This window comes from Microtus ochrogaster, unplaced genomic scaffold (genome assembly GCF_000317375.1).
Source record: "Microtus ochrogaster isolate Prairie Vole_2 unplaced genomic scaffold, MicOch1.0 UNK102, whole genome shotgun sequence".
In the NCBI taxonomy this organism is placed as follows: domain Eukaryota; kingdom Metazoa; phylum Chordata; class Mammalia; order Rodentia; family Cricetidae; genus Microtus; species Microtus ochrogaster.
In genome coordinates, this window is record NW_004949200.1 from 24284 (window position 1) to 52174 (window position 27891).

The 27891-nt window shown below is 41.3% G+C and overlaps 1 protein-coding gene and 1 non-coding gene across 2 annotated transcripts in view; one reads left to right on the forward strand and one right to left on the reverse strand.

The window, feature by feature from the left end:
* Positions 1-27891, forward strand: part of Brca2 (BRCA2, DNA repair associated) — a 45746-nt gene that overhangs the window by 4879 nt on the left and 12976 nt on the right. Inside the window, 16 exon segments of the mRNA XM_013355183.2 lie at positions 342-569; positions 4741-4849; positions 5536-5585; positions 5904-5944; positions 6114-6225; positions 7519-7568; positions 8691-8802; positions 9266-10606; positions 12058-16911; positions 18286-18381; positions 20927-20996; positions 21481-21902; positions 23521-23702; positions 24912-25099; positions 26007-26177; positions 26949-27300. Coding sequence (XP_013210637.2) covers positions 342-569; positions 4741-4849; positions 5536-5585; positions 5904-5944; positions 6114-6225; positions 7519-7568; positions 8691-8802; positions 9266-10606; positions 12058-16911; positions 18286-18381; positions 20927-20996; positions 21481-21902; positions 23521-23702; positions 24912-25099; positions 26007-26177; positions 26949-27300 — 8378 coding nt within the window.
* On the reverse strand, positions 20324-20462 carry LOC113455754. The gene has a single exon (XR_003376730.1). It is a non-coding gene; the product is annotated as a U4 spliceosomal RNA (small nuclear RNA).

A 27891-nucleotide genomic window follows, 5' to 3' on the forward strand; every position in this document is an offset into this window, starting at 1 on the left:
TGTAGACCAGGCTGGTCTCGAACTCACAGAGATCCACCTGCCTCTGCCTCCCGAGTGCTGGGATTAAAGGCATGCGCCACCACCGCCAGCCTCCTTTATTCTTTACTATGATCTTTTTGACGTTTTTTATTGATTTTGTGTGTGTGTGTGTATGTGTGTGCACATATTCTATGACACGAGGTGAGTGTACATCTGAGTGTGGGCTCGAATGTATCTCAGGTTGGCAGGCTTAGCATGAGTGGAATCACCTTTATCAACCCTGTTTGTTACGATCTTCATCGCTCAGGAGTTCCTCAGTGTCACTGATTAAAACTAAGGTGGGACTTTTGCTTTTCTTGCAGATTTAGGACCAATAAGCCTCAACTGGTTTGAAGAACTTTCTTCAGAAGCACCACCGTATAATTTTGAACCTTCAGAAGAATATGACTATAAACCCCACAGTTATGAACCACAGCTGTTTAAAACACCACAGAGAAAGCCGCCTTACCATCAGTTGGCTTCAACTCCAATAATATTCAAAGAACAAGGTCAAACTCAGCCACTAGACCAGTCGCCTTTCAACGAATTAGGTAACTATAGCCAGATGTGGTGGCACACCCCTTTAGTCCCAACATTTGGGAGACAGAATCAGTTAGTTCTCTGAATTTGAGGCCAGCCTGGTCTACAGAGTAAATTCACGACAGCCAGAGCTACACAGAGAGACCCTGTCTAAAAAATTTTTTAAAAAAAGTTAAGTATTGGTTAAACTTGGACAAATCATGCAGTTGAAGTGTGATGGAGGGGGCATGAGCTAGGACTGCAGGCAGAATTGTATGTAAAATCGCAGCTCTGTGATGAACTGAGTTCTGTTGTGCTGATCACAGTCTTTCTCATCTCTTTCCTGACTCAAGAATGGAGATGGTGGAAATGGTATGTGATAGGTTTGGGTTCAAGGAAATAATTTTGGTATTTAGTAAATGCTTCTTTCCTCCTAGGATCAATATGCTAAGTATTAGTAAAAAACACTGAGATTTTACTGAATTATGACTTGGATATTCAAAAAAGCCTGGGACTCGTTGTTGATGTTGCCTAAACTATATTTCTGCAAGTTATACGAGGATGGAGGTGGGGTTTTTTGTCCTTTTTTAAAAATTTTTTTATACTTTTTTTATTATTTATTGAGCTCTACATTTTTCTCTGCTCCCCTCCCTGCCTCTCCCCTTCCCCTTTCAATCCTCCCCCAAGGTCCCCATGCTCCCAATTTACTCAGGAGATCTTGTCTTTTTCTACTTCCCATGTAGATTAGATCTATGTAAGTCTCTCTTAGTGTCCACATTGTTGTCTAACTTCTCTGGGATTGGTGTTTGTAGGCTGGTTTTCTTTGCTTTATGTTTAAAAATCACCTATGAGTGAGTACATGTGATAATTGTCTTTCTGTGGGTTACCTCATTCAAAATAATGTTTTCTAGCTCCATCCATTTTCCTGCAAAATTCAAGATGTCGTTATTTATTTCTGCTGTGTAGGACTCCATTGTGTAAATCTACCACATTTTCCTTATCCATTCTTCAGTCAAGGGGCATTTAGATTGTTTCCAGGTTCTGGCTATGACAAACAAAGCTGCTATGAACATAGTTGAGCACATGTCCTTGTGGCATGATTGAGCATCCTTTGGATATATACCCAAAAGTGGTATTATTGAGTCTTGAGGAAGGTTGTTTCCTAATTTTCTGAGAAATAGCCACACTGACATCAAAAGGGGCTGTAACAGCTTGCATTCCCACCAGCAACGCAGAAGTGTTCTCTTTTCCCCACAACCTTTCCAGCATAAGTTGTCATCAGTGTTTTTGATTTTGGCCATTCTTACAAGTGTAAGATGACAGAGGCAGCCGGGCGACGGTGGCGCACGCCTTTAATCCCAGCACTCGGGAGGCAGAGGCAGGCGGATCTCTGTGAGTTTGAGACCAGCCTGGTCTACAGAGCTAGTTCCAGGACAGGCTCCAAAGCCACAGAGAAACCCTGTCTGGAAAAAAAAAAAAAGTGTAAGATGGAATCTCAGAGTTGTTTTGATGTGCATTTTTCTGATGACTAAGGATGTTAAACATTTCCTGAAGTGTCTTTTAGCCATTTTAGATTCCTCTGTTGAGAGTTCTCTGTTTAGCTCTGTACTCCATTTTTTTAGTTGGATTATGTGTTCTTTGGTGACCAATGTCTTGAGTTCTTTGTATATTTTGGAGATCAGCCCTCTGTCTGATGTGGGGTTAGTGAAGATCTTTTCTCATTCGTGGTTCCCTGTGCCAATGCGTTCAAGTGTATTTCCCACTTTCTCTTATAAGGTTCAATGTGGTTGGCTTTATATTGAGGTCTTAGATTCATTTGTACTTGAGTTTTGTGCATGGTGATAGATATGGGTCTATTTCATTTTTCTATATGTTGATATTCAGTTATGCCAGCACCACTTGTTAAATATGCTTTTTTTTCCCCTTTCATAATTTTTGCTTCTTTATCAAATATCAGGTGTTTGAAGATGTGTGGTTTGATATCTGGGTCTTCTGTTCGGTTCCATTGGTCCTCCTGTCTGTTCTTATGCTAGTACCAGGCTGTTTTCAGTACTGTAGCTCTGGAGTAGAGTGTGAAGTCAGGGATTGTGATACCTCCAGAAGTTCTTTTATTGTACAAGATTGTTTTGGCTATCCTGGGTTTTTTGCTTTTCCGTAGGTGTTTTTTTTTTTTTAATTAATTTCTTGTGAGTATTTTAATTTTTTTTTGTTTGTTTTTTTTTGAGACAGGGTTTCTCTGTGGCTTTGGAGCCTGTCATGGAACTAGCTCTGTAGACCAGGCTGGTCTCGAACTCACAGAGATCCTCCTGCCTCTGCCTCCCGAGTGCTGGGATTAAAGGCGTGTGCCACCATCTCCCGGCTGTGAGTATTTTAATTTGACAGTAGTGTCTCTGACCTAGGTGCCAGGTGTTTGTAAGCATTTGTTTAGTAAAGTTGTACATTTGTTCAGCCTCCGGAATATTTATTACCTTCTTGACATAAGTGTGCACTTTGTTTTGCCTTAGAGTACTATGTTGTGATATGCATGCTCAGTGAGATGTTAAGTGTAGCTGTGATTGCTATGGGTATAGTAATAGGATAGAATGTACCTTATGAAATTCACAGAATAGTGGGGAAACGGGAACATACAGGAGGGCAGGCACATACTATACCCTTGGGACCACTAAAGCTTACTAATTAGATAGTTCCTTCTTGATCATAGCATCCCTCTTTTCAGGTGTGTATTGGATTAGTCACTTTCTTTCTCTTTCTTTCTTTCTTTCTTTCTTTCTTTCTTTCTTTCTTTCTTTCTTTCTTTCTTTCTTTCTTTCTTAAGATTTATTTATTATGTATACACACACCAGAAGAGGGCATCAGATCTCATTCTAGATGGTTGTGAGCCACTATGTGATTGCTGGGAATTGAACTCAGGTCCTCTAGAAGAGCAGCCAGTGCTCTTAACGTCTGAGCCATCTCTCCAGCCTGGATTAGTCAGTTTCTTAATGGAAGCTTGAAAGTAGATGTTTCAAGTCAAGAAAAAAGTGAAAGACAGTTGACTGTGGTGGGAGGCAGAGGCCAATAGATAGCTTGAGTTCAAGGCCGACTTGGTCAACATAGCAAGTTCCAAGACAGCCAGGGCTGTAACCTCAAAATGAGTGAGGGGGTAGGGGAGGGGAAACAGATTTTTTTTTGTTTGTTTGTTTTTTCGAGACAGGGTTTCTCTGTGGTTTTGGAGCCTGCCCTGGAACTAGCTCTTGTAGACCAGGCTGGTCTCGAACTCACAGAGATCCACCTGCCTCTGCCTCCCAAGTGCTGGGATTAAAGGTGTGTGCCACCACCGCCCGGCTGGGAAACAGATCTTTGTATGTAGTTCTGCAGGTTTGGCAGCTTGCTCTCAGAGTAGTCACAGTGGAGTGTGAAAGAATAGCATCTTACCAGCCAAGTCAAATGAAGCCATCAGGCAAGCAGGGTAGTTTGGTAGTGTACATGTTTATCATTTGATACTTTATTTTATGTACATTGGTATCTTGCCTGCATGTATTTCTGTGTGAGAGGGAGTTGGATCCCTTAGAACAGCCGTTACATGCAGGTGTAAGTTGCCATGTGGGTGCTGAAAATTGAACCTGGATCCTCTGGAAGAGCAGCCAGTGCTCATAACTCTCTCCAGCTCCACCCCTCAACACCATGTTTGTCATTTGAAAAGCCCTAGTTTCAGTCTCCATCACCCATGAAAAGGAAGGGACGAGGGGAAGTTGCAATCATGAAGGCCTGTTTTCCCACTTTTATTCAGGAGTCTAAAGTGAAATGGTGAAAGCAGAATGATTCGTTCAGATTGGACTTGTGGTTTCCCTTCAGCGTCTCCCTTTATTTTTTTATTATTATTATTTTTTAATTTTATCTATTTATTATGTATACAGTGCTCTGCCTACATGTATCCCTGCAGGCCAGAAGAGGGCACCAAATCTCATTACAAATTGTTCGTGAGCCTCCATGTGGCTGCTGGGAATTGAATTCAGGACCTTTGGAAAAGCATGCAGAGCTCTTAACCACTGAACCATCTCTCCGGCCCTATTATTTACCTTCTGTGATGCCATAGCATAGGCTGTACTCATCTCTTAAGATGCATCTCCCTAGGAGGTGACAGCTCCCTGAATAGTCTGTTTTCATTCTTAAGTTCAAAGTCCGTATTGTCTACACCCTCACGGGATTTTTCTACTGTTTCAGGGAAGATTACTGCAAACAGTAAACATAAAAATCACCACAGAACAAAGGCCAAAGTGGGCCCCGTGCTTGATGTTGCCAGTCCGCCTCTGAGGTCTTGTCTCAGCGAAAGGTATGAGGAGCCTAGTGTATATTTTATAAGGACTTACAGACATGCATTTTATTTGTTTTCAAGGCCTCATCTCACACTGCAGAATTTCCAGCCTTAGCCTCCCACGAGGCTGGGGGCTCTAATGAACCATCATGCTCAGCTTCTGTTAGAATGTGTTTAAACAAAACGTTCTCTTGCATGTGTTTGTCTCAGAAATAAACTGTCATCCAGATCGCTACAGCTGAGTACCTCCTGGACAAACTTCTGTTTTTAAATAATGTGTAATAAATTCCTCAAGTGGTAATTTTTTTTTTTTTTTTTTTTTTTTTTTTTTTTTTTTTTGGTTTTTTCGAGACAGGGTTTCTCTGTAGCTTTGGAGCCTGTCCTGGAACTCCCTTGGTAGACCAGGCTGGCCTCGAACTCACAGAGATCCGCCTGCCTCTGTCTCCCAAGTGCTGGGATTACAGGTGTGCGCCACCACCGCCCGGCTTCAAGTGGTACTTTTTATGTTAGGAACGTTTACTTTGAGCCAGGCCTGGTAACCCACTCTGAAAATCCTAGCACTAGAGAACCTGAGGCAGCTGGGTCACAGTGTGAGGCTGCATATCAAACTCTTGTCTTCCCGACCATAAAAACTCAGTACAGAATGATCTCTCTGCTATTGCTGTTCTCCTTTTAACCTGAGGCCATTGTTTTGCTTTGTCTAGCCCTCTTCCTCTGCGACGCTTACAAGTTGTACCACAAAGAGAAAAGCCAGGTATGAGCACTGCAAAGGTTCTTATTTTTATTGTCTTTTAAGACTTTATTTACTTTTAAATTATCTATTTGAGTGTTTTGCCTATGTGTATGTATGTATAACACATGCATGCCTGGTGTCCAGAGGCCAAAAGTGAGCATTAGGTCCCCGGGAACTACAGTTATAGATGATTGCGAGCCACCTATTGTAGGTGATTGGAACCCAGGTCCTCTGCAAGAACAGCCAGTGCTCTCAAGTGCAGCCCCCTGGGTTTTACTTGTAGGTTGTCGAAATGTTAATAAAAATCTAATAACTTTGTGGGTTTTTTTTCACTTGCAGTATTATATGGAAGTTTATTTTCTTCACCAAAAATCGAGGAGGTAAGTGTTCCGCTCAGATTACTTCCATAATATAAGTTGAGAATGTGACAGTGTCATCCCTTTAGCTGAAGAGTTGCAGATCTGCACTTAGCATTATGTGGTAAATAAAGTGTGAATGAAAAACAGTCACCAGTGTTTCTGTACATTAAACTGTTGTCTTTTTTTGTAGGGTCAGACACCCAAACCCATCTCTGAAAGTCTTGGAGTTGAGGTGGATCCTGATATGTCTTGGTCAAGTTCGTTAGCTACACCTCCAACCCTTAGTTCCACTGTGCTCATAGGTAATGGTGGCAAATGTGAACTGCACAGGATGAGGTAGCTGAGGCAGCTAAGTTGTCACTTCCAACCTTGTGTTAGAAAGAAAACATGGGGTGCTGGAGAGATGGCTCAGTGTTTATGAACATCTGCTGTCTTGTAGAGGACCTGGTTCAGTTCTCTGCACCCATGTAGTGGCTTACAACTGTCCATAATAACTCCAATTCCAAGCCAGGTGGTGGTGGCACACACCTTTAATCCCAGCCCTCTGGAGGCAGAGGCAGGTGAATCTTTGTGACTTCGAGACCAGCCTGGTGTACAAGAGTTAGTTCCAGTACAGGCTTCAAAGCTATAGAGAAACCCTGTCTCAAAAAACCAAAACCAAACCAAACAAACAAACAAACAAAAAGGTTAAAAAAGTAAGTAAATATGAAAGCTGATTCAGATGTTACTGTGTGCTGAATATGTTAGTAGTTCTGAATAATTTTCTTCTCTCTGTCTAAAATGCTATCAGAGAGTCACATTTTAGCACTATGTCATCTGTGTATTATAACTTCATGTACACATTTACTTTTATGCACATTTACCTTCTGAGTCATCTTGCCAGCCCTCAACCAGGGCTTGGATGATTCTAGCCAAATAGCATTTCATTTTGGTCCGTTTAGCCAGAAGTGATTGGACTTTATTTTATTGCTTATGTGAAATAATAAAGTAAAAAGGCTGAAAGCTAAGAAGTAATTAGCATTAGTTATGCCTTTAGAATGAATCATTGTCTAAACAAAGCATAAAGTTTCCCAGGGAAGCTTTGAAGTCACAGCCTTTACATGTCTTTCATTAGCCATTGTAGAGAATATTACCATAAAGCTAATGTCACCAAACCACCATTTCTAACCATCATGCAAGTGGCATTAAGAGACAGTGTGACAAGTCAGTCCAGGTCTTCCTCATTGCTTGCTGACTTTGGTCACTTAATTTTGTTTCAGATGTGCCTCTTATCAAATAATGTGTGTGGGTGGGGTTGTTTCCAAAAAGTTTTTGTCTATTAATTTTGGTGTACAATATGTAATACAGAACCAGTGGTGGTGGCACACGCCTTTAATCCCGTCACTCGGGAGGCAGAGGTAGGCTGATCTCTGTGAGTTCGAGACCAGCCTGGTCTACAAGAGCTAGTTCCAGGACAGGCTCCAAAACCACAGAGAAACCCTGTCTCAAAAAAAAGAACTAGTTCCAGGACAGCTCCAAAACTACAGAGAAACCCTGTCTCAAAAGAAAACAAACAAAAAATAATACAATACAGTGAAATTTAATTTCTTTTATAGCCCGAGATGAGGAAGCACGAGGAATTGTGTATCCTGAAGACTCTCCTGCTGTAAGTCAGTGTCAGGATGGTGATACTCATGACATTCCTCATTAAAACTATCTTCACTTTGTGTGTGTGTGTGTGTGTGTGTGTGTGTGTGTGTGTGTGTGTGTACACAGGCTACATAGAGAAACCCTGTCTCAGACAAAAAAAATTCTCAGAATTTACATGTATATATTTTGATCATATTCACCCTCTTTTCCTCCTCCAATTCCCTCATGATCCTCCCTAACATGACCCACTCTCAGCTTTATATACTCTTTTTTTGGTTTTTCGAGACAGGGTTTCTCTGTGGCTTTGGAGCCTGCCCTGGAACTAGCTCTGTAGACCAGGCTGGTCTCGAACTCACAGAGATCCACCTGCCTCTGCCTCCCGAGTGCTGGGATTAAAGGCGTGCGCCACCATCGCCTGGCTTTTTCTTTAGTTTTAAAATGATCCCCTGACTCCAACTAGTCCCCCTAGATGCAGATGAGTGTGGGGACACGTTGGAGGGTGAGCAGCCTACCACTTGCCATTTGCTCTACCCAAATGATTCTCTTTCCCAGTAGTCATCAGCTACCAAAGCTCCTCAGCTTGTTTTTGTTGTTGTTTTGGTTTGGGTTTGATTTATTTTTTGTTTTTGGCTTTTTTTTTTTGTTTTTTTTTTGTTTGTTTGTTTGTTTTTCGAGACAGGGTTTCTCTGTGGTTTTGGAGCCTGTCCTAGAACTAGCTCTTGTAGACCAGGCTGGTCTCGAACTCACAGAGATCCGCCCGCCTCTGCCTCCCGAGTGCTGGGATTAAAGGCATGCGCCACCACCGCCTGGCTTGTTTTTGGCTTTATTGAGATGGGTTTTGCTATGCAGTCCTAGCTAGCCCTAAACTGGTTGAAAATCATTCTAGCCTCAAATTTGTAATCTTCCTGCCTCTGCTTCCCACGTGCTACGATTATATGTGTGTGTCACTATGCCTGGCTGTCCTGCATTCTTTAAAAGTACAATTTATAATTTTCCTAACCTTCGGGAATGTTTCTAAACCTGATCCCATATGTAATTTCTTCCTAAAAAGTTTTCTGTCTTCCTGTTTGGTAACATGAATATATATGTGCAACAAAAGGGTTATACTAGTTAATGATTTTGAAAATAATTTCAGCAGATTTTGAGAAGCTACTTTTCCAACCACAATGAAAGTCTGAAAAAGAATGCTAGATCTCTTCCCTCTGTGACTGACAGTGAAAACAAAAGCCAGAGGCAAGCTTTTAGTCACGGTAAGTACTTCTATTTAGTTGGGCCACTGATCTTAATTGATGTAATTGTTCTTTTCTTCAGGAGAAAGCCACTGCTTTCCTTTCTAGACCTTTGACATCAGGATACAAAAGATAGAAGCTCACTTGATAGATTTGCTTCCTGCTTCCTCGTAGTAATACAGGCTTGGTTGACTATGTCTGAGTTGACAGATTTTAGAATACTAAGTTGGGGAGATAGCACTTTCAAAGGTGCCCCTGAACTGTGTAGACCTGATAAAAGATGTATTAGAGATTGGCATCTGAGTAGAGACTTTCAGCACATTGGCACTGGCTTCTAGATGAGCGACTTGCCAGAAAAAGAACTGGCATTCAGAATAACCCCTTGTTGCATATTTGTATATTATTTAATATGAATCATGTTTGGAGAAGAATTGTGAGTTTTATTATAAATGTTATAATGTGCTTTTGTTTTGAATTGTAACAGGATTGGGGAAAATGTTAAGGGATTCATCTGGCAAAACAAACAGCTTCAAAGATTGCCTTCAAAAGACAATGCCAAATGTTGTAGACGATTGGGAGACAACTGCAGAAACTTCTGAAGAAGATAGTTTCTCGTTATGTTTTCCTAAGCATAGAAGCAGAAATCTACAAAAAATGAGAATGGGCAAGAGCAGGAAGAAAATTTTCAGTGACGTCAGAACTGATGAGTTAAGTGAAGAAGCTAGTAGATGGGCTGGTGAGAAACATTCATCTGAACTGGATACTGAACCAAGCCACAGTGATCCCTTAGATCCAGATGTGACAAACCAGAAGCCCTGTGGCAGTGGAAATGAGGGAATCTGCAAGGAAGCTGTACAGTCTTCCAGCAGTGGGTGGTCTCAGCTAACCCTCTCTGGTCTGACTGGAACCCAGATGGGAAAAACACCTCTCCTGTGTATTTCTTCTAATAACCAGAATAATTCAGAAAAAGACTTCATAGATACGAAGAAAGAAGGTATTGACTCTATTGCTTCAGAAAAATCTTTACCTCATATTTTTGTTCTTCCAGAACCAGAAAAGGTGATCAGTGCGAAAACTCTGGGAGATAGGGCACACGAAGGACAGCATCTTGACTCACACGAGGTCTCCATTGCAGGGGAGCAAGCAGTGTCCGGAACTTGTCAAGCAGCCTGCCTGTTTCAGAGTGTCGGCAAGTCTGTGTTCAGAATGAGAGAGCCACTTGAGGAGTGTCTGGGCACTGTGTTCTCAGAGAGTGAGACCAGCCTAGCTGCCACAGAAGAACCTGGCGCCTCTGCCAGTGTGTTGGGAACTTGTGCTGTGTGCTCACAGACAGAACCTGTCACTGTCACCTCTGCCAGTGTTTTGGGAACCTGTGCTGTGTGCTCACAGACAGAAGAACCTGGCATCTCTGCCAGTGTGTTGGGAACGTGTGCTGTGTGCTCACAGACAGAAGAACCTGGCATCTCTGCCAGTGTGTTGGGAACCTGTGCTCTTTGCTCACAGACAGAAGAAACTGGCACCTCTGCCAGTGTGTTGGGAACGTGTGCTGTGTGCTCACAGACAGAGAATTCATTGTGTCCCGGTTCAGCTGACTCTGGAACCTGGCCAACAACTCTCACTCACACTTCTGCAACTGGGAAAACTGCAGGTTTAATATCCACTCTAAAAAACAAAAGGAAAAAGTTTATTTACTCCGTAAGTGATGATGCATCTCATCAAAGAACAGAAATTCCGGCAGTCAGAACGTCAGAGCTCACTAACCCTTCAGCGCAGTTTGAAGCAAGTGCTTTTGACGTGCCATTCATATTTACGTATGAGAATTCAGGTATTCCTGGGTTTTTTTTGGTCTATGGTATATATAGTTTTATGGATGAGGTTAAGGTCTCTAATTTGAATATGCGATTTTTAAAATTTTTTGAAAAACAACACTTGCTTTCTTTCTGTAGTCTTTTGGGCCTCCTATTAGTCACAGAGAGTGCTTATATACATTAATGTTGAGACTTTGGATTCAGGGTTTAGAAGTGTGTCTTTCAAATCTGGTGGATCATTTTGCACCAAATACATAATACATATATACACATATACACACACCATTGACTTTTTTTTAGTATTTACTTATTGTATGTATATGTGTGGAGGTCAGTGGACAGCTTGTCTGAGTTGTACCTGACCTACCATGCCGATCCTTGGGTCCTCAGGCTTCATGGCAAATGCCTACCCACTGAGCCATCATGCCATTTGTCCCCCTTTTGTGCTCTATGTTGGCTTTGAACTTGGCTCATCTCCTACCTTAGACTCCCAAGTAGTTAGGACCACAGACATGCACTGCCATGTCCTGCTTCATGGCTCCTGAGACAGCTTTCTATCCATATATATTAAGAACTTGCCCGCCAGGCGGTGGTGGCATACGCCTTTAATCCCAGCACTCGGGAGGCAGAGGCAGGCGGATCTCTGTGAGTTCGAGACCAGCCTGGTCTACAGAGCTAGTTCCAGGACAGGCTCCAAAGCTACAGAGAAACCCTGCCTCGAAAAACAAAAAAACAAAAAAGAAGAACTTGCCCACTTAATCCTGTTTAGAAGTGTTTATTGTGTGAAATTGGAAAATTAAAATTGTTCTTTACTTGGGAAGCTGAAGCAGGAGGATCATTTGAACCTACAAATTCAAGGCCAGCCTGAGGAACATAAGGGAGATGTCTATTGCTTCCCAAAGTCAGTGTTAGCTCCTTAGGAGAAAATGTAAATGGCTTGGAGAATGGATTGGTGGTCCTAGAATATTGGAGTGTTGTTTGCACTCCAGGGATCTACCTACCTCTGTGCCCTTTTCTTTTTCTTTGTTGATTTTTCCAGACAAGGTTTCTATGTGTAATAATCCTGGCTGTCTCTTTGTAGACCAGGCTGGCCTTGAATTTATAGAAATCTGCCTGCCTCTGCCTCTTGAGTGCTGGGATCAAAGATGTGTGCCACCACCACCAGGCTCTGTTCCCAACCTTACAGTACTGAAGTTGATAGATACACAGTGCCACACCGTTTCTTATGTGGGCACTTTTGGGTACCAGGAATTTCAGCTCAGGTCTGCACTTTACTAACTGAGCTATTCTCACGGCTCCTTCATCTAGACTTTTAGTAACTTCAAAGTTGTGACTACATCAGGTTCTGTTTCGAATCTGATAATCGCTCTTGCTCTGCTGTTCTTGTTAACGTGATAAAAACATTGAGTGGATGCAATTAGTAGTAATTTATTTAACCTATTCTGTCACTCTATATCCTTATGTTTAGGTTTATCAGATTCTTCTGTCATAAGAAGCTCCTTACAGAATGATCCTGAAGAGCCATCTTTGTCCTTGGCCAATTCTTTTGTGACTGTTTCCAATAAAGAAAGTAGTCACACTAATGCATTGATATCTCAAGATCTCAATGACAAAGAAGCAATAGTCAGTGAAGAAAAATCAGGGCCACATATAGCACTAGAAACTGATTGTCTGTCGTGCGTGCCCGAAAAACAATGTGAAAATGAAGATCAGAAGAGCCCCAAAGTTTCAAATGGAAAAGAAAGAATCTTAGTCTCAGCCTGTCGTCCTGCAGGACAGTATGTGGCAGCAGTGCAGCCTGGCAGCACTAGCTTTGAATTACAGGAAGACCCCATTGGTGGCCATAAGAGTACCAGTATTTTTAAAGTAACTCCCAGCTTGAAGATGCCTCTGTCAAAGCCAGTTGTGGTTTCCAGAGGAAAAGTGTATAACATGCCAGAGAAACTGCAGTGTGAGTGTTGTAAAGATAATACTGAATTAAGCAAAAACATTCCCTTGGAGAAAAATAAAATATGCATCCTAAGTGAAAGTTCTAAAATCTCTGAGTTTCTGCCACCTGGCAAATATGTGACCGAAGCGTCCCCTGCAGGGAAGTCTCGGTTCAGTAAGAACACAAACCTAGCGGTCATAAAAAAGGACCAAGAAAAAAACGCTTTTATCTCAGAAATACCAGTCAATATGAGTTCTGAAGAACTTTTCCCAGAAAATGAAAATAATATTGCCTTTCAAGGAACTTATGAAAGTAATAAGATTGGTTTAGGAAGTACTGTGGAACTGCAGGAAGAAGACCTCAGCCATGCAAAAGGGCCTGATCTCCAGACCTCTCCTACAGCAACAGCAGTAGATGAAGACATAGGTGATGAGCAAGCAGCCCATGCGTTGATAACAAATGACTCAGATTCCTCAGCATGTACAAAGAAGAGTAGAAGTGCCATAGAACAGCATCTGAAAGGAACTGCAGACAAAGATTTAAAATTGAATTCCTCCCTGGATGTGAGGTCAGCTGGGAACAATGACTATACAGACAAATGTTCATGGTTTTTGGATCCAGTCTTTAGCCATAATTTTGGAGGTAGCTTCAGAACAGCTTCCAATAAAGAAATAAAACTTTCAGAACATAATGTCAAGAAAAGCAAGATATTCTTCAAAGATATTGAAGAGCAGTATCCTACTAGTTTAGCTTGTATCGACATTGTTAATGCCTTACCATTAGCAAACCAGAAGAGACTAAGTGAACCTTATACATTTGATTTGCAGTCAGTTACTACCGTGTCTGCCTCTTCTCAGGGTCGGGCATCTGTTTCTTGTGAAGATACTCACACATCACCTCAGCTATTATCTTCAAAGCAAGATTTTCATTCGAACCACAGTTTAACACCCAGCCAAAAGGCAGAAATTACAGAACTTTCTACTATCTTGGAAGAATCAGGAAGTCAGTTTGAATTCACACAGTTCAGAAAGCCAAGCCGTGTAGCACAGAATAATGTCCCTGACGTTCCTGGAAATCTGATGGTTGCCATAGGTACCACTTCTGAGGAGCAGAAAGATGTTGATCCTCATCTCACAATGGATTCCTCCTCTGTTGGTCACACGGATCACAGCAAGAAATTTGAAGGTTCTGTTGGTGTTAAACAAAACTCTTCTTGCCTGTTGAAAGGCAATTGTAACGAAAGTACATCTTGTTTTTTAACAAATGTAAATGAAATGGAGTTTGAAGGATTTCGTTCAGCTCTTGGCACAAAGCTTAGTGTGTCCAATGAGGCTCTACAAAAAGCTGTGAAACTGTTCAGTGACATTGAAAATATTAGTGAGGAAACTTCTGCAAAAATAGACCCAAGAGCTTTCTCTTCAAGTGCTGATCATGATTCTGTTGCTTCGGTGTTTAAGATAAAGAAACAAAACAGTGATAAAAGTTTTGATGAGAAAACTAGTAAGTGCCAAGTAATATTACAAAATAATGCTGAAATGACTACTGGTGGTTTTGTTGGCAAAAATCCTGAAAATTGTACAAGAAATACAAAATATGAAGATAATTATACTGGTTCTCAAAGAAGTACTTATAAGTTAGAAAACTCTGAGAGTAGTAAACCAAGTACAGGGGTCACAGTTGATATTCAAAAGGATGGCGGTGATTTACCATGTGCTGCTGATCAAGGCAATAAGTATCCTGAGTCATGTACCCAGTATGTGAGGGAGGAAAACACACAAATTAAGGAGTGTATATCAGATTTAACATGTTTGGAAGTCATGAAAGCTGAGGAAACATGCTGTATTCAATCTTCAGATAAAGAACAATTACCTTCTGGTAAGATGGAGCAAAATATAAAAGATTTTAATATATCCTTTCAGACTGCAAGTGGGAAAAATATCAGAGTCTCTGAGGAGTCATTAAGTAAAAGTGCCAATATTTTAAATCAAGAGACAGATGAATTGATCGTCTTTTCAGATCCTTTGAGTTCTAAATTTCATTGTGGCATAAATAAGAACAAAATGGATATTTCATGTCACAAGGAAACTACCAGTATTAAGAAGGTATTCAAAGAATGTTTCCCACTTGGGACTGTCAGTCAGTTACCAACTCTTCAGCAGCATCATGAATTTGAAATAGAAAGTACCAAAGAACCTACTCTGCTAAGTTTTCATACAGCTAGCGGGAAAAAAGTCAAAATTACACAGGATTCTTTGGACAAAGTAAAGAACCTTTTTGATGAAACACAATATGTTAGGAAAACCATCAGTTTTAGTCATCAAGGGTCAAAACCCTTGAAGGACAGAGAGAACTTCAAAGAAGGGCTTATATTAGCATGTGAAACAATTGTTGAAATCCCTGCCTCAAAGAGTGGAGAAATACAGAACAGCTTTGGCTCTAAGGAGACTGGAGTGCCACCCAAGCAAAGTGATCATTTGTATAGACAGACTGAAAATCTCAAAACATCAAATAGTATCTCTTCTAATGAAATAGAAAAAAGTCCTACAACCTCCTGCATTAGGCAGTTGTCTTCCTCAGTCACTGAAGATTGTGCTTTGGTATGTGACACAGGACACGGCAGGAAAATTTGTGTCACTGAGTTTTCTCTACCCAAAGGCAGAAAACAGCTTAGAGAAGGACTGGGGGATAAATCTGAAAGAAAAAATGCTGCCGAAATTGACTGTGTAAAGGAACACACTGAAGGCTATGCTGGAAATGCCTCAGATGAGCATAGTTCAGACAGCATTAGAAACGAAGTTGGTGCAAACTGTGCATCTGAAAATCAAGCTTCGGCCCTCTTTAGTGACCCTGGCGTGTCTCACAGCTGTCCATCCCAGTCTAGTTTTTGTCACTCTGATAACATGCATAATGATTCAGGGTATTTCTCAAAAAATAAAATTGATTCTGATACTCAGCCAGACATGAAGAATGCTGAAGACAGTGCCCTTTTCTCCAATGTGTCTGCTACAGAAGAAGTAAGTACATACCCACAAACTGCAAAGGAAAATACTTGTGTTCAGAAACTTGAGACTAACTCTTCACCCTGTGCAAAAAGAAGCGTAGCCATTGAGATGGCTACAGGAGATTCAAGAAATTTTAAGGTAAGCTCACCTATGGTCATTACATCTTATTCACAAGAAACTGTAAAAACAGTGAAAGAGATTTTCACAGACAACAATAAGACAATTAAACAAAACACAAAGAGTAAACCAGGTACTTGCCACACAAGCTGTCATAAAGTACTGGATAATTCACAGGATTTTATACGTCCTAGCTCTTTAGATGACAACTATATAAACTCACATAAGACTTTTGTTTATACCCAGAAAGAACAAATTTTACAGCATAATAACCAAAGTATGTCTGGACTGGAGAAAGCTCAAATGCAACCTGTTAATTTGGGAACTTGGGACACATGTAAATCTGTAAGGGAACTTCCCCAGGCAGCCTGTCCTTCACGCACTTACGGCATTTTTAGCACAGCAAGTGGGAAAGCTGTGCAGGTATCAGATGCTTCATTAGAAAAGGCAAAGCGAGTGTTTTCTGAGATGGATGGTGGTGCTAAACCTTCCACGGTGCCTCTGGAAAGTAATGAACAGTCTGACCACTCTGTGAGAAGCAAGAGCTCTGTGGTGCAGAATCCCGAGGGTGTATCATCACTCCCCAAAACCTTCACGAGCAATGTCAGTTCATCGGTATTCTCTGGATTTAGTACAGCAGGTGGAAAACGGGTCACAGTCTCTGAAAGCGCCTTACACAAGGTTAAAGGAATGTTAGAGGAATTTGATTTGATCAGAACTGAACATACTGCCCAACATTCACCTACATCTGAAGATGTATCAAAAATACCTCCTCAGTCTTGTGTTGAAAAGAGAACCCCAGAATATCCTGTAAACTCGAAACTGCAGAAAACCTGTGATGGTAAATTCAGTTTACCAAATAACTATAGAGAAAATGGTTCTTTGGGCAACACTCACGCTATTGAAGTTTTTCCCCAACTCCCTCCGCTTAAGGAAGACACACAGTTGGTATTAGGAACCAAAGTGTCCCTTAAGGCTTATCTTCTGGAAAAGGAACAAACCTTACCTCAAACCATAGAAGCAGAAACTGATAAAATGGGAGTTTCTGATGTTCCTGTGAGAACAAATGTAGGAGACAGTTGTACTTCCACTAAAGAGCCGGAGAACTATTTTGAAACAGAAGCAGTGGAGATTGCCAAAGCTTTTATGGAAGATGATGAGCTGACGGATTCTGAACCAAGTCATGCCAAACACTCACTGTCTACCCACCCTCAAAACGAGGCTTTGTTCAATTCGAAAACTAGGAAAAGAAGAGTGGCTGTTGATGCAGTTGGTAAGGATTTACTTTTACTTGGTTTACTGGCCTCTGTCTCAAAAGAGTTCCATATTCAGTAGTCTCACAGGTTAGAGGGTTAAAGACTGTTTATTTTCTGTAGAGTTTTGAGGACAGTGATTTTGCCTTTGATATCTATAAGTCTACCAATAGGTCATATTTTAAGGCTCTTTTAGTGTATTTTTAGAGGTTGCTAATAGTTGCAGTTGAGAAATTATGCTAGGTGTACTGTTAACATTTCCCATGTGTGTGTGGAGATCTAGTTCTCGCCGTTGGAAACTGGCTTCTAGAATAGCCCAGTGACTTACTGAGGGAGTTCGTGGACTACTTAGTTACAGCACTCTTCATGTTACCTCATTTCTCTGGGCCTGTTTCCGTATCCATAAAATGTAGTTACTACCTCTCACAAGAACTGTAAAGATAAAATCGTGCTTACTACTGCCAGGCTTAATATTTGATAGCTGTAATCCCAGCATTTAGGAACCTAAGCAGGAGGATTGCTTTAAGTTCAAAATCAGCCTGGGTTAAATAGGATAACTCTACTTCAAAAACATCCATCAATTAATTGATTAAATTTTTTAAATCACAAAATTTAAAATAAGTTATTAAATTGACCTTGACACATTACTTATCTATGCAGAGAACTTAGTGTTTGCTTGCTTCTCTCACAAATATTTTAAATGCAGTGGTATTAATAAATAATGCCATATTCTTTTTCAGAATTCTTTATGTATATGGATGTTTTTTCTTGCATGTATATCTGCACTATGTACATGCCTGGTGCCCACCAAAAGAGTGCATTGGATCCCCTAGAACTGGTGTTACAAAAAGTACCAATGCTGTGTGGGTGCTGGGAACTGAACCTGGTTCCTCTGGGAGAGCAGCCAATGCTCTTAATTCCTGAGCCTTCTCTGGCCCTGTGTCCTACTCTTAATGCCATTAGACAATATTCTAATTTCTCTTTTAAGTGTATATTTAATGTCTTAGTGAACCTATTAGGTTAATTCGAAATGTCTCAGGCTAGAAAGAATCTTTTTAAGTATTGAATCAGCTGACACTACATTCATGATAGATGTTAAAACTAACATTCCATCACTTAAGTGGGTGATTTAAACAAGCTTGTGGACTCAGAGGTCAGAGTTACCATATATCTTCTGATCAAGCCCTGTCATATTACAGAGGGAGGCCTGGAAGTCAGTTCATGACAAGCCACCCTGTCAGAAATAGGCTTACTTCACCAAGCATTCTACAAATGTCCTTTATAATACTTAAACAGTGGTGTTTTGTTTTGTTTCATTGGTTAACACGTTTTAGTTTTAAAAGTGAAATCTAAGCTTTTGAAAGATACAAACATGTATGGAATTTTCTTTCTAGGACAACCGCCAATCAAAAGAAGCTTATTAAATGAATTTGACAGGATAATAGAAAATAAAGGAAAATCCTTAAAGCCTTTAAAAAGTGCTCCAGATGGTAAATTTGTTTTTATTCATTTCTTTCCTCATCAGTACTCTGCCTGATGTTCTTAAACTTCTCTCTCAGTTCTTGTGTCTACAGAGTGGTTTGATGTTACACATTTGCCTTATTTGTTACGCGGATGTTTCATCCATGACACCTAGTAGGGTACTGAAAAAGCTCTAGTTGCAAAGGGTAGGATGACTGTAAACTTAATGAAACTGGTGACTTACAGCACCTCACCAAAAGTTGGTCTTTTTGAGTCATGTGATCTCGGCTACCGAATGAGATGGGCATTTTTTAGTTCTCATTTGACTTCATCTTTCAACTCACAGCATGTAGTTGATTCCTTTCCTCTTCATTCCCTACAGTCTTCTGACTTTCCTCTTTTTTTTTCTTTTTTCCCATTTATGTAGCGGTGTGTGTGTTTGTGCAGTGCCCCAGAAGGCCAAGGCCGTCAGGTTTCCCAGAGGTGGAGTTGCCTTTAGTTGTGTGCTAGGAACTGAACTCAAGGTCCTATACAAGGGCAGTCAGCACCCGTGAGTCCTCTCTCTACCTCCAAGTTGACAAATTTTATTACCCAGCACTATCCACCTTTGTCAGTGACAAAGTCTTACTTATGAGCAAGCGTACAGAACCAGATACAGACTTCTCTAAATTCTACTTGTTGTTGGAAAGCTAAATTTTACCCCAGGTAAGCATATCGCTACTGTCCTCCTTGTAGTCCTACCTTATTTCATTTATTTAGGAAAAACCTCTGACTGGTGAAGCGGTTCAGCTGGTAAAAGCACTTACCACCACCAAGCCTGGTGGCCTAAGTTCAGGCCCCATGATTCACATTTTAGAAGGACAGAACTGACTTCCCAAGTTGTCCCGTCATCTTCACCTGCACACCATCATACACTCACACACACATTAATAATGCTAAGGAAAATCAGTTCTTCTAAAAGGACTGAAGTCTGCTGAATCCCCAAATCTGAGTAACTAGGTACCCATGGTAATCCTCTGGCCAAACAAAGTAGCTACTGAGTCTCAGCCCAACTGTGAAAATAAACTGTCTTGAGATAAATGTAGCATCTGTAGGAAGATGTACAGGCAGTACAGAGTTCTCTTGGTCAGTGAACTGGCATAAGCAGCAGTGCTGATGATAGCAGGTCCTTTTAAGAGCATTGTGGGTACTCTATGGTTCCGTAGACAACCCTTGATACCCGCCTTCCCACAGTATAGACGTACGTAATATTGTCATACTCACAAGACATATATGGAAACATAAGAATTCTTTGTAGGTTTTGTTGTTATATTATAAATCCTTAAAGATGAATCACCATTGGGCTGTGTTCAGATGTCAGGATAGATAATTCTACATGTGCAGAATTGATATTTAGGTTCATTTGTTTCCAGCCTTAGGATTTTCTGGGATTTTTTTTCTTCCTTCTTCCCTCCCTTCTCTCTCTCTCTCTCTCTCTCTCTCTCTCTCTCTCTCTGTCTCTCTCTCTCTCTTCCTCCTTCCCTCCCTCCTTCTTTCTTTAACATGCGTGGGCATTTTGTCTGTATGTATATGTGTGCCTGGTGTGTGTGGAGGCCAGAAGAAGGCATCAGATCCCCTGTAACTGGAGACAGTTGTGAGTCCCCATGTGGGTGGTGGGAATTGAACCCTGGTCCTTTGCAAGAGCAGCCAGTGCTGAGCCATCTCTCTAACCCTCTGTTTTCTTATTCTGTAATCTTACATAAGAACAAATAAAACATTTGCATAACTCACTCATAAATTCTGTAGAAAGGTATACTTAGAGAGTCTTAAATCTACCCGAGTCACTGTCCGGGCTATCCTCCAGTTTCCCCACCTCTTACTCAGTGCTTTTCAGTTTAGTCTTGTAGACATTCTCTAATAACATCTGTCTGCATTATTGCACCTTATTTGCTTTTGGGGGGGATGTTGGTTTTTGTTTGTTTGTTTTGACAGTATCTGTAGAGAAATATAGAATTGCTAATGCCAACTATATTTCAAGTAGTCACGCAGGGTATTGGGGAAAGTTTTCAATTAGCTGTAATCATGCCCCAGATAAACCTCACTGACTGCTATGCTGCCACTCTGCAAAGCTAGGGAATGCTGCTTAATGAATATGTAAATGTATTTCCTGTCCATTTGCATGGTTACATTTACATTCTTGATCTCCTGGCTGGATCTAGTTTATTCAGCTAATCCCCAATTAGTGAACCTCCTGGAGGTCTAATAGCTCTAAATTACATATTGAGAATGAATACTGTCTAAAGCTTTGCTTCTGAACCTTCATATTAACGCTGGCTGTTAGCTAACTGTAATGATTGCTAACACCACTGTACTAAATTTAAAACTGATTTCTCTGAAGTTTGAAAGGTAGGTTATTTGGCTTATAGTTAAAATTAGTTTGCAAATGAAGTGTATTCAGTAATTCCTTATTAAATATCCATAATGTACATTGAAAACTTCAATGTCTATCAAAATTTCGTGAACATTTACAATGTAATAACAGAAATGACAATGAAAACCTGCTTTTCACTAATGCTGTAGATTGTGGTTTTTTAGGCACAATGAAAGACAGAAGATTGTTCACGCACCACATGTCTCTAGAGCCAGTGACCTGTGGACCCTTCTGGTGAGATATGTGTAATTTTTTTTTTTAATTTTAGTGTAAGTTGGGTAAAATTTAGGAAAAGGGTGAATTTTTGAAAGCTAAGCTCTCTAATTTGTTTAGAGTGTATTAGAAATATGTGCTAGAAAACATATAGATAACGGGAGGAGAGAAAAGAGAAAGGTTGGATTAGAAACTGGAAGAGTGGGGCTCCAGAAAAGGCTGAATTACTAGCAAGCAAGGCCCCTGCAGATAGGTGGAGAGCAGGAGAGTGCTGTGCAGGAAGGAGGGGCCCTTGCTGATAGTGCACAGCGTGCAGGCTTGTGTGGGAAGTGGGCTGTGGAGTCAAAGGCTGGGTATAAATCTGTGGAACAGCGAAAGCCTTGAAAACTGTGCTATTGTTCCTTGGTGTCATCACTCAGGAGAGCACAGCGGTCACCAGAATAGGTTCAGCAGGTAGCCCTGAGGATCTGTGGAAAGGCAAGCATGTGCATTTTCTGTCACATAGGTCCTCTCAGTACTCTCCCCAGTGCAGCTCAAGTAAAGAGAGGCGAGAAACTCAGAGTCCTCGTTTCACTGCACCGGCTCAAGGACATCTGTCTAGAGGGCATCCTGGGCATTCGGCTCTGGAAAAACCTCCAAGCCATCCTACAGCTTCACTCCTGCCAACTCACAAAGTTCCTGCTTCAAGAAATGAAAGGACAAGATGCCCAGCCACAGGCAGATCCACCACAGTCTTCGTCCCCCCTTTCAAGATGAAATCGCAGTTTCACAGAGATGAACATTGGAATACCAAGAATATCCATGCAGAGGGAAAGAACCACAAGAGCATAGATGGGGACGGTGAAGATGTGAGTGACAGTGACATTCGTCAGTGTGACAAAGGAAACTTCCATCAAGAGGCCACAGAGTGTGAGGAAGAGCCTTTAGGTATTGAGTGATATTTGTTTGTCATTTATTTTGTAAAAAAAAGAAAATTTTAATCTTGATTTCTGTGTGTGTACAGGTACAAGAGTCACGGCCCACATGTGGAGGTCAGAAGACAAATTTGGGGAGTTGATTCTCTCCTTCCATCACACATTCTAGAATTTGAACTCAGGTCATCAGGTGTATGCAGAAAGTACTTATCTGCTGGGCCATCTGCTAGTCCTGTTTTTCACCTTTTGATGAGAGCAGTGGTTCTCAACCTTCCTAATGCTGCCACCTTTTAATACAGTTTAGTTCCTCTTGTTGTGGTGATCCCCAACCATAAAATAATTTTCTTTGCTATTGTTATAAATCACAATGTAAAATCGGTGTTTTCTGATGGCCTTAGGTGACCCTTCTGAAGGGGTTGCAACTCACAGGTTGAGAACCACCAGATTAGCTAGTTCCCCCCATTAATGTTATCCTGAGCATTTTTTCCCTTTATGGTGATTGATAATTTCAGAACCTTTTTTTTTTTTTTTTAAATTTTCGAGACAGGGTTTCTCTGTAGATTTTTGGTTCCTGTCTTGGAACTAGCTCTTGTAGTCCAGGCTGGCCTCGAACTCACAGAGATCCGCCTGCCTCTGCCTCCCGAGTGCTGGGATTAAAGGCATGCCAGAACCTTTTTTAACATTTCAGATTTTCTGAATCCAAAGATTAGGTTCGTATTGTTCTAATGATTTTTTTTCAAAGAGACTTACAGACTCTTGTTTTCTTCTGTTTTGTTTGTTGTTCGTTTGTTTGTTTGTTTTTTTGTTTTTTTTTGTTTTGGTTTTTTTTTTTGTTTTGTTTTTTAAACAAAAGCCAGGAGCTAGGGGGCTGGCTCAGTGGATAAAGCGATTGCTGCACAAGTCTGAGAACTTGAGTTCAGATTTCTAGTACCCATATAAAATCAAAGTATGACAGCACACATATGTAACTCTGGTGCAGAAAGGGCCGAGACAGGAGGATTCCTGGAGCTCTCTGGCCAGCCTGGTCAAATTGGTGAGCAGTCAGAGCCTTTATGTCAAAGTGGAGAGTGATAGATTAAGACACTCCATGTTAACCTATGGCCTTCATATGCATGGGCACACGTGTGCACTCACAAGACAAACATGATAATTGTGCAAGGCCAGGCATGACGTGCTCAAGTCTGTAATACCATCGCTCAAGAGTCTGAGTCAGGAACATTGTGAGTTCCAGGCTAGCCTGAGCTACGTAGCAAGACACTGTCTCAAAAAAACAAACAAAAACAGCTTCCTGTGGTTGTTGTATAAACCCAGCTGTCAGGACACTGGGACAGGAAGACTGCTGGGAGTTTAATGCTAGCTAAGGCGTGAGTGAGACTTTCCCCAAAAAGTCCAGGATTACTGTGACTGTCTGGAGTTTATTATTTAGTTAGTTAGTTTTGGGGGATCAGGCTTCTCTGTGTAGCCCTGGCTGTCCTGGAACTAGCTCTGTAGACCAGGCTTGCCTCAGATTTGCAGAGATCCTCCTCCAGCCTCCCAAGTGCTGGAATCAAAGACATGAGCCACCAGTGCCTAGCCAGGCTGTGCCTTTTAACTTTGTATCCATTTCCCTTTTGCATACTGTCATTTAACAGATTTAATGGAAAGCCTTCAGAATGCCAGAGACCTACAGAATATGCGAATTAAAAAGAAAGAAAGGCATCATCTCTCTCCACAGCCAGGCAGTCTGTATCTCACAAAATCATCCACCCTGCCTCGGATCTCTCTTCAGGCTGCAGTAAGAGGCCGTGTTCCTTCTGCATGTTCTCATAAGCAGGTATGCTATGATACTAACAGCTTTTACAGCCAAGGGAAGCCTCGTGCCGTCAGCTATAATCTGAAAATTGTCTTGTGTAGAGAATGAACAAATTACTGCTGATCAAATGAAAAACGATTCTGCTTCCTCCTCCTCAGCCTGCAGTGGCAGCCTCCCTGTTCCCTGCCAGGAACAGCCTAGCCTCATTGAAGTGTGTGCTACAGCACTGCCGTTTGTGCTTTAGCTCTTGCTTGCTTTGCTGGCGTGAGTGCTCTGAGCATTGGAGAAATCTCATCAACCCTGGTTTCAAGTGTGAGTGACTGTAGCCCTGCGCTTTCTAGAGGTTCTGATGTTTGAGTCTAGTGAAGACTTTACTGTTTGTAGAATATTCCAGAGTAGAAAGCTGGAAGTGACAGCTGTGGTGCTGACAGTGTGGAGTGAAGTTTGTATACTAAGAACTTCAGATGGCTCAGCGACAGTTGCCTTCAGCCTCACAACCCCCTTCAGGAAATGCACAATTGTTTTGTACATCTGTCAGGCGAGAGGACTGAAGCATAGAGAGGGTTAAGTCACAGCCCAAATTTGCCTAATTTGATGGAAGTCATGTTCCAATGCACACATGGGTCAGAGCCACTCTGGCCGAAGGAAAATACACTTAGCTGGGCATGTGTGGGTGAGAGGAAGCTCCTGATAGTACCCTGCACCTTCCCTTCCTCGCCTTTAAGAGAAATTGCTAGCACATCTTGTTTGTATGACATAATGGGTTAAATCCATGGAGCACTTGGTGAATTTGCATGTCTGCCTGGTGCAGGGGCCATGCTAGCCTGTGCTTCATTCAGTTTAGCATATGTACTGCTGAAGAAGTGCAGCCTGCCTCTGCAGATGGCAGACACGGGCCTTGTGACCGATTTAGCAAGAGGGAGATACAAGAGGAAATAAAAAGTGCAGCCACCTCTTGGATACATGAGCTGTTTATAAACATAGTCTTAGTGCAGAGGGAGTTCATGTTTATGTTTGTGCATGTTTGTGTGTGTGTGTACTTCACAGCCAGTGCTTTTCACATGCTAAGCACACACTTTATCAATGAGCTGTACTCCTGGACCAGTTAACTATTTTATAGTGACTATTTTAGTATTTAAATGGAAAATTTTGGATAAATTCAGTTTTGTTTCTATTCTAGGACTGTATTTGATTTTTATTTATTATCACATTTTTCTATTGTTTTTACAGCTCTATATGTATGGTGTTTCTAAAGAGTGCATGAACATTAACAGCAGAAACGCTGAGCATTTTCAGTTTGACATTCAGAATTACTTTGGTAAAGAAGATGTGTGTGCTGGAAAGGGCATTCAGTTAGCAGACGGTGGATGGCTGATCCCTTCCAATGATGGGAAGGCTGGAAAAGAAGAATTTTATAGGTGCTATGTACCGGCCTTTACCTGTTCTGTCATCCCTCTCTCCCTCTTTCCTTTTTTTTTTTTTTTTTTAAATTTTGTTTATATGAGTGCTCTATCTGCATGTACACCTTTATGCTGGAAGAAGGTGTTAGATCCCACTAGAGATGGTTGTGAGCCACTATGTGGGTGCCGGGAATTGAACTCAGGACCTCTGGTTGAGAAGCCAGTGCTCTTAACTGCTGAGCCATCTCTCCAGCCTTCTTTCTCTTTCCTATGACTTTTAAACTAAAAAGTTGCTAGTAATTGTTTTTTGGTTTTTTGTGGTTTTTTTTAATGAGGAATCTTTTAAAGTGTACTTTGGTTCACTAAACATTCTTTTGAAATCTTTTGAAAATTGAATGTGATTTATTCTGGGACTTAATGAAGTATATTTTTTATTTTTTAAAATTGGCTATATTATCCATTATGGTAGAAATAGTTCAATTTGAGTTTGCCTAATGGTATTACCCTATTTGTGTCATTTTCCTCTTTCACTGTATATTTTAATAAATATTAAAAATATAAGCACTAGTGTCTGCTTTGGCAGACACAATAACATACAAATTCATGAAGCATTCCATATTTTTGGAGGAGATGAGTGGGATCAGGATACATGATGTGAAATCCACAAAGAATCAATAAAATGTTAAAAAAAATGGAGAGTTTTAAAAAATATGTATCACCACTAAAATTTAAACAGAAGTATTTAAATATCAGTTCATAATTAGCAAATCTCAGTATTTAGACATCAACAACTTAGTTGTACAACATTGACTTACAAGTTTGTGCTCACAAAAGCTTACTGCAGGATTTTGTACAAGAGAATAGTGATAGTTGTGAGTCCAATTTTATTCTGTGGTTTCATTGTGTTGTATATTTCTTTGCTCAGGGCTCTGTGTGATACTCCGGGTGTGGATCCAAAGCTTATTTCTAGTGTCTGGGTGTCTAATCACTACCGCTGGATTGTATGGAAACTGGCAGCTATGGAATTTGCTTTTCCCAAAGAGTTTGCTAATAGATGCCTAAACCCAGAAAGAGTACTGCTTCAACTAAAATACAGGCAAGTTGAAAGGATGGCAGTAAGTGACTGTCATGCAGTCTGCAGGTCCTGTGTAGCCTCTGACTTCCATATCACAGATAGTGCATGAACCAGTTCTGAGTGGCAGTGCCACACCCTTTCACCTTTGTAAATGTGAGTTACTAATTTGATCCATTACTTAAAGATTATTAATAAAACATTGTTGTCTTTAGTATTCTTATTTTAATGATAAACAGTGTACTTCTAGCTAATTTTTTTTTCTTTTTTGGCTTTTCGAGACAGGGTTTTCCAGTATAGCCCTGACTGTCTTAGAACTCAATCTATATAGACCAGGTTGGCCTTGAACTCTGCCTGACTCTGCCTCCCAAATGCTGGGATTAAAGGCATGCATCACCATGCCTGGCTTGATGAACTAATTTTTAAAAAATATTTATTTATTGTGAGTACACCTGGGTATACCCATGTGCTCATATGCGTGTGTGGATGTACCCTCCTGTATGTATTCATGGAAGCCAGAAGAGGGTGTCTGGTGTCCTCCACTAGCACGCTCTGCCTATTCCTTTGAGGTGGGGGCTTTCCCTGAACCTGGAGCTTATGTTTTCTTGGCAGTCCGTCTCCAGGCCCCTCAGAGCTGGGGTTACAGGCATGTACCCTACGCCAGCTTGGTAAGTACGTGCTGAGATCTAAACTCTGGTCCTCATGCTCATGCCACACTTAACTGTAGTCAGTGGCTTGGTTTACAGTGAGACCCCAAGCTCCAGTGCCTAGGCAGCTTTTTCATCTCGTTTTCAGATACGATGTGGAAATTGACAACAGCAGCAGGTCAGCTCTCAAGAAGATCCTGGAAAGGGATGACACATCTGCAAAAACGCTCGTTCTCTGCGTTTCTGATGTCCTTTCACCAAGCACAAGTGGACCTGAAGCCTCAGGCAGTGAAACTCGTGCAGATCCTAAGAGTGTAGACACTGTTGAGCTCACAGACGGATGGTACGCTGTCAAGGCCCAGCTAGACCCTCCCCTTGTAGCTCTGGTAAAGAGCGGGAGACTGACTGTGGGCCAGAAGATCATTACCTACGGGGCAGAGCTAGTGGGCTCCCCAGATGCCTGTGCACCTCTGGAAGCCCCAGACTCTCTTAGGCTAAAGGTAAGTTAAACTATTGTGCACTCCGGGCCAGAGCCCGTTATATTCTAGAGAGGTAATTCACTGAGAATGTTGTATTTACTTTTGTCATAAAGGACAGCATATCTTGTCAACGCACTAGTAATGGAAGAAGCAGATTGCTCTAAGGGATTTGCTGGCTAGGGGAGGCAGAGCTATTTCTTGAGCTAAATGCAGCTGCAGTTACTGAATAAGAGTTGAGTCTGTACTAGAGTCGAGTTTAGGCACCAGTACTTCTGTCTCCTCCTTCCAGCACTAGCATTACAAGTGCCTGCTGTCACTTCTGGCCTTTTCTCGGTGGCTCTGGGGATAAAACTCAGATCCTCATGCATACAGGGCAAGCACTTCACCAGTTGAGCCATCTCCCACCCTCTAACAAGCATTGATGCTTTGTAGCAAAAGTAAGCGAACTTGAGTGCATGCATTTGTTGCATGTATGTGTTGCTAGGGAGTCAGACCCTGCACGTGTAGGCAGGTGCTCTGTAGTAGATAACACCCCAGGTCCTACAGTAGAAACACATTCTTGAGGAGTATATATTGAAGTATTTTCCCTTTTATATGGTTTTTCTACTTACT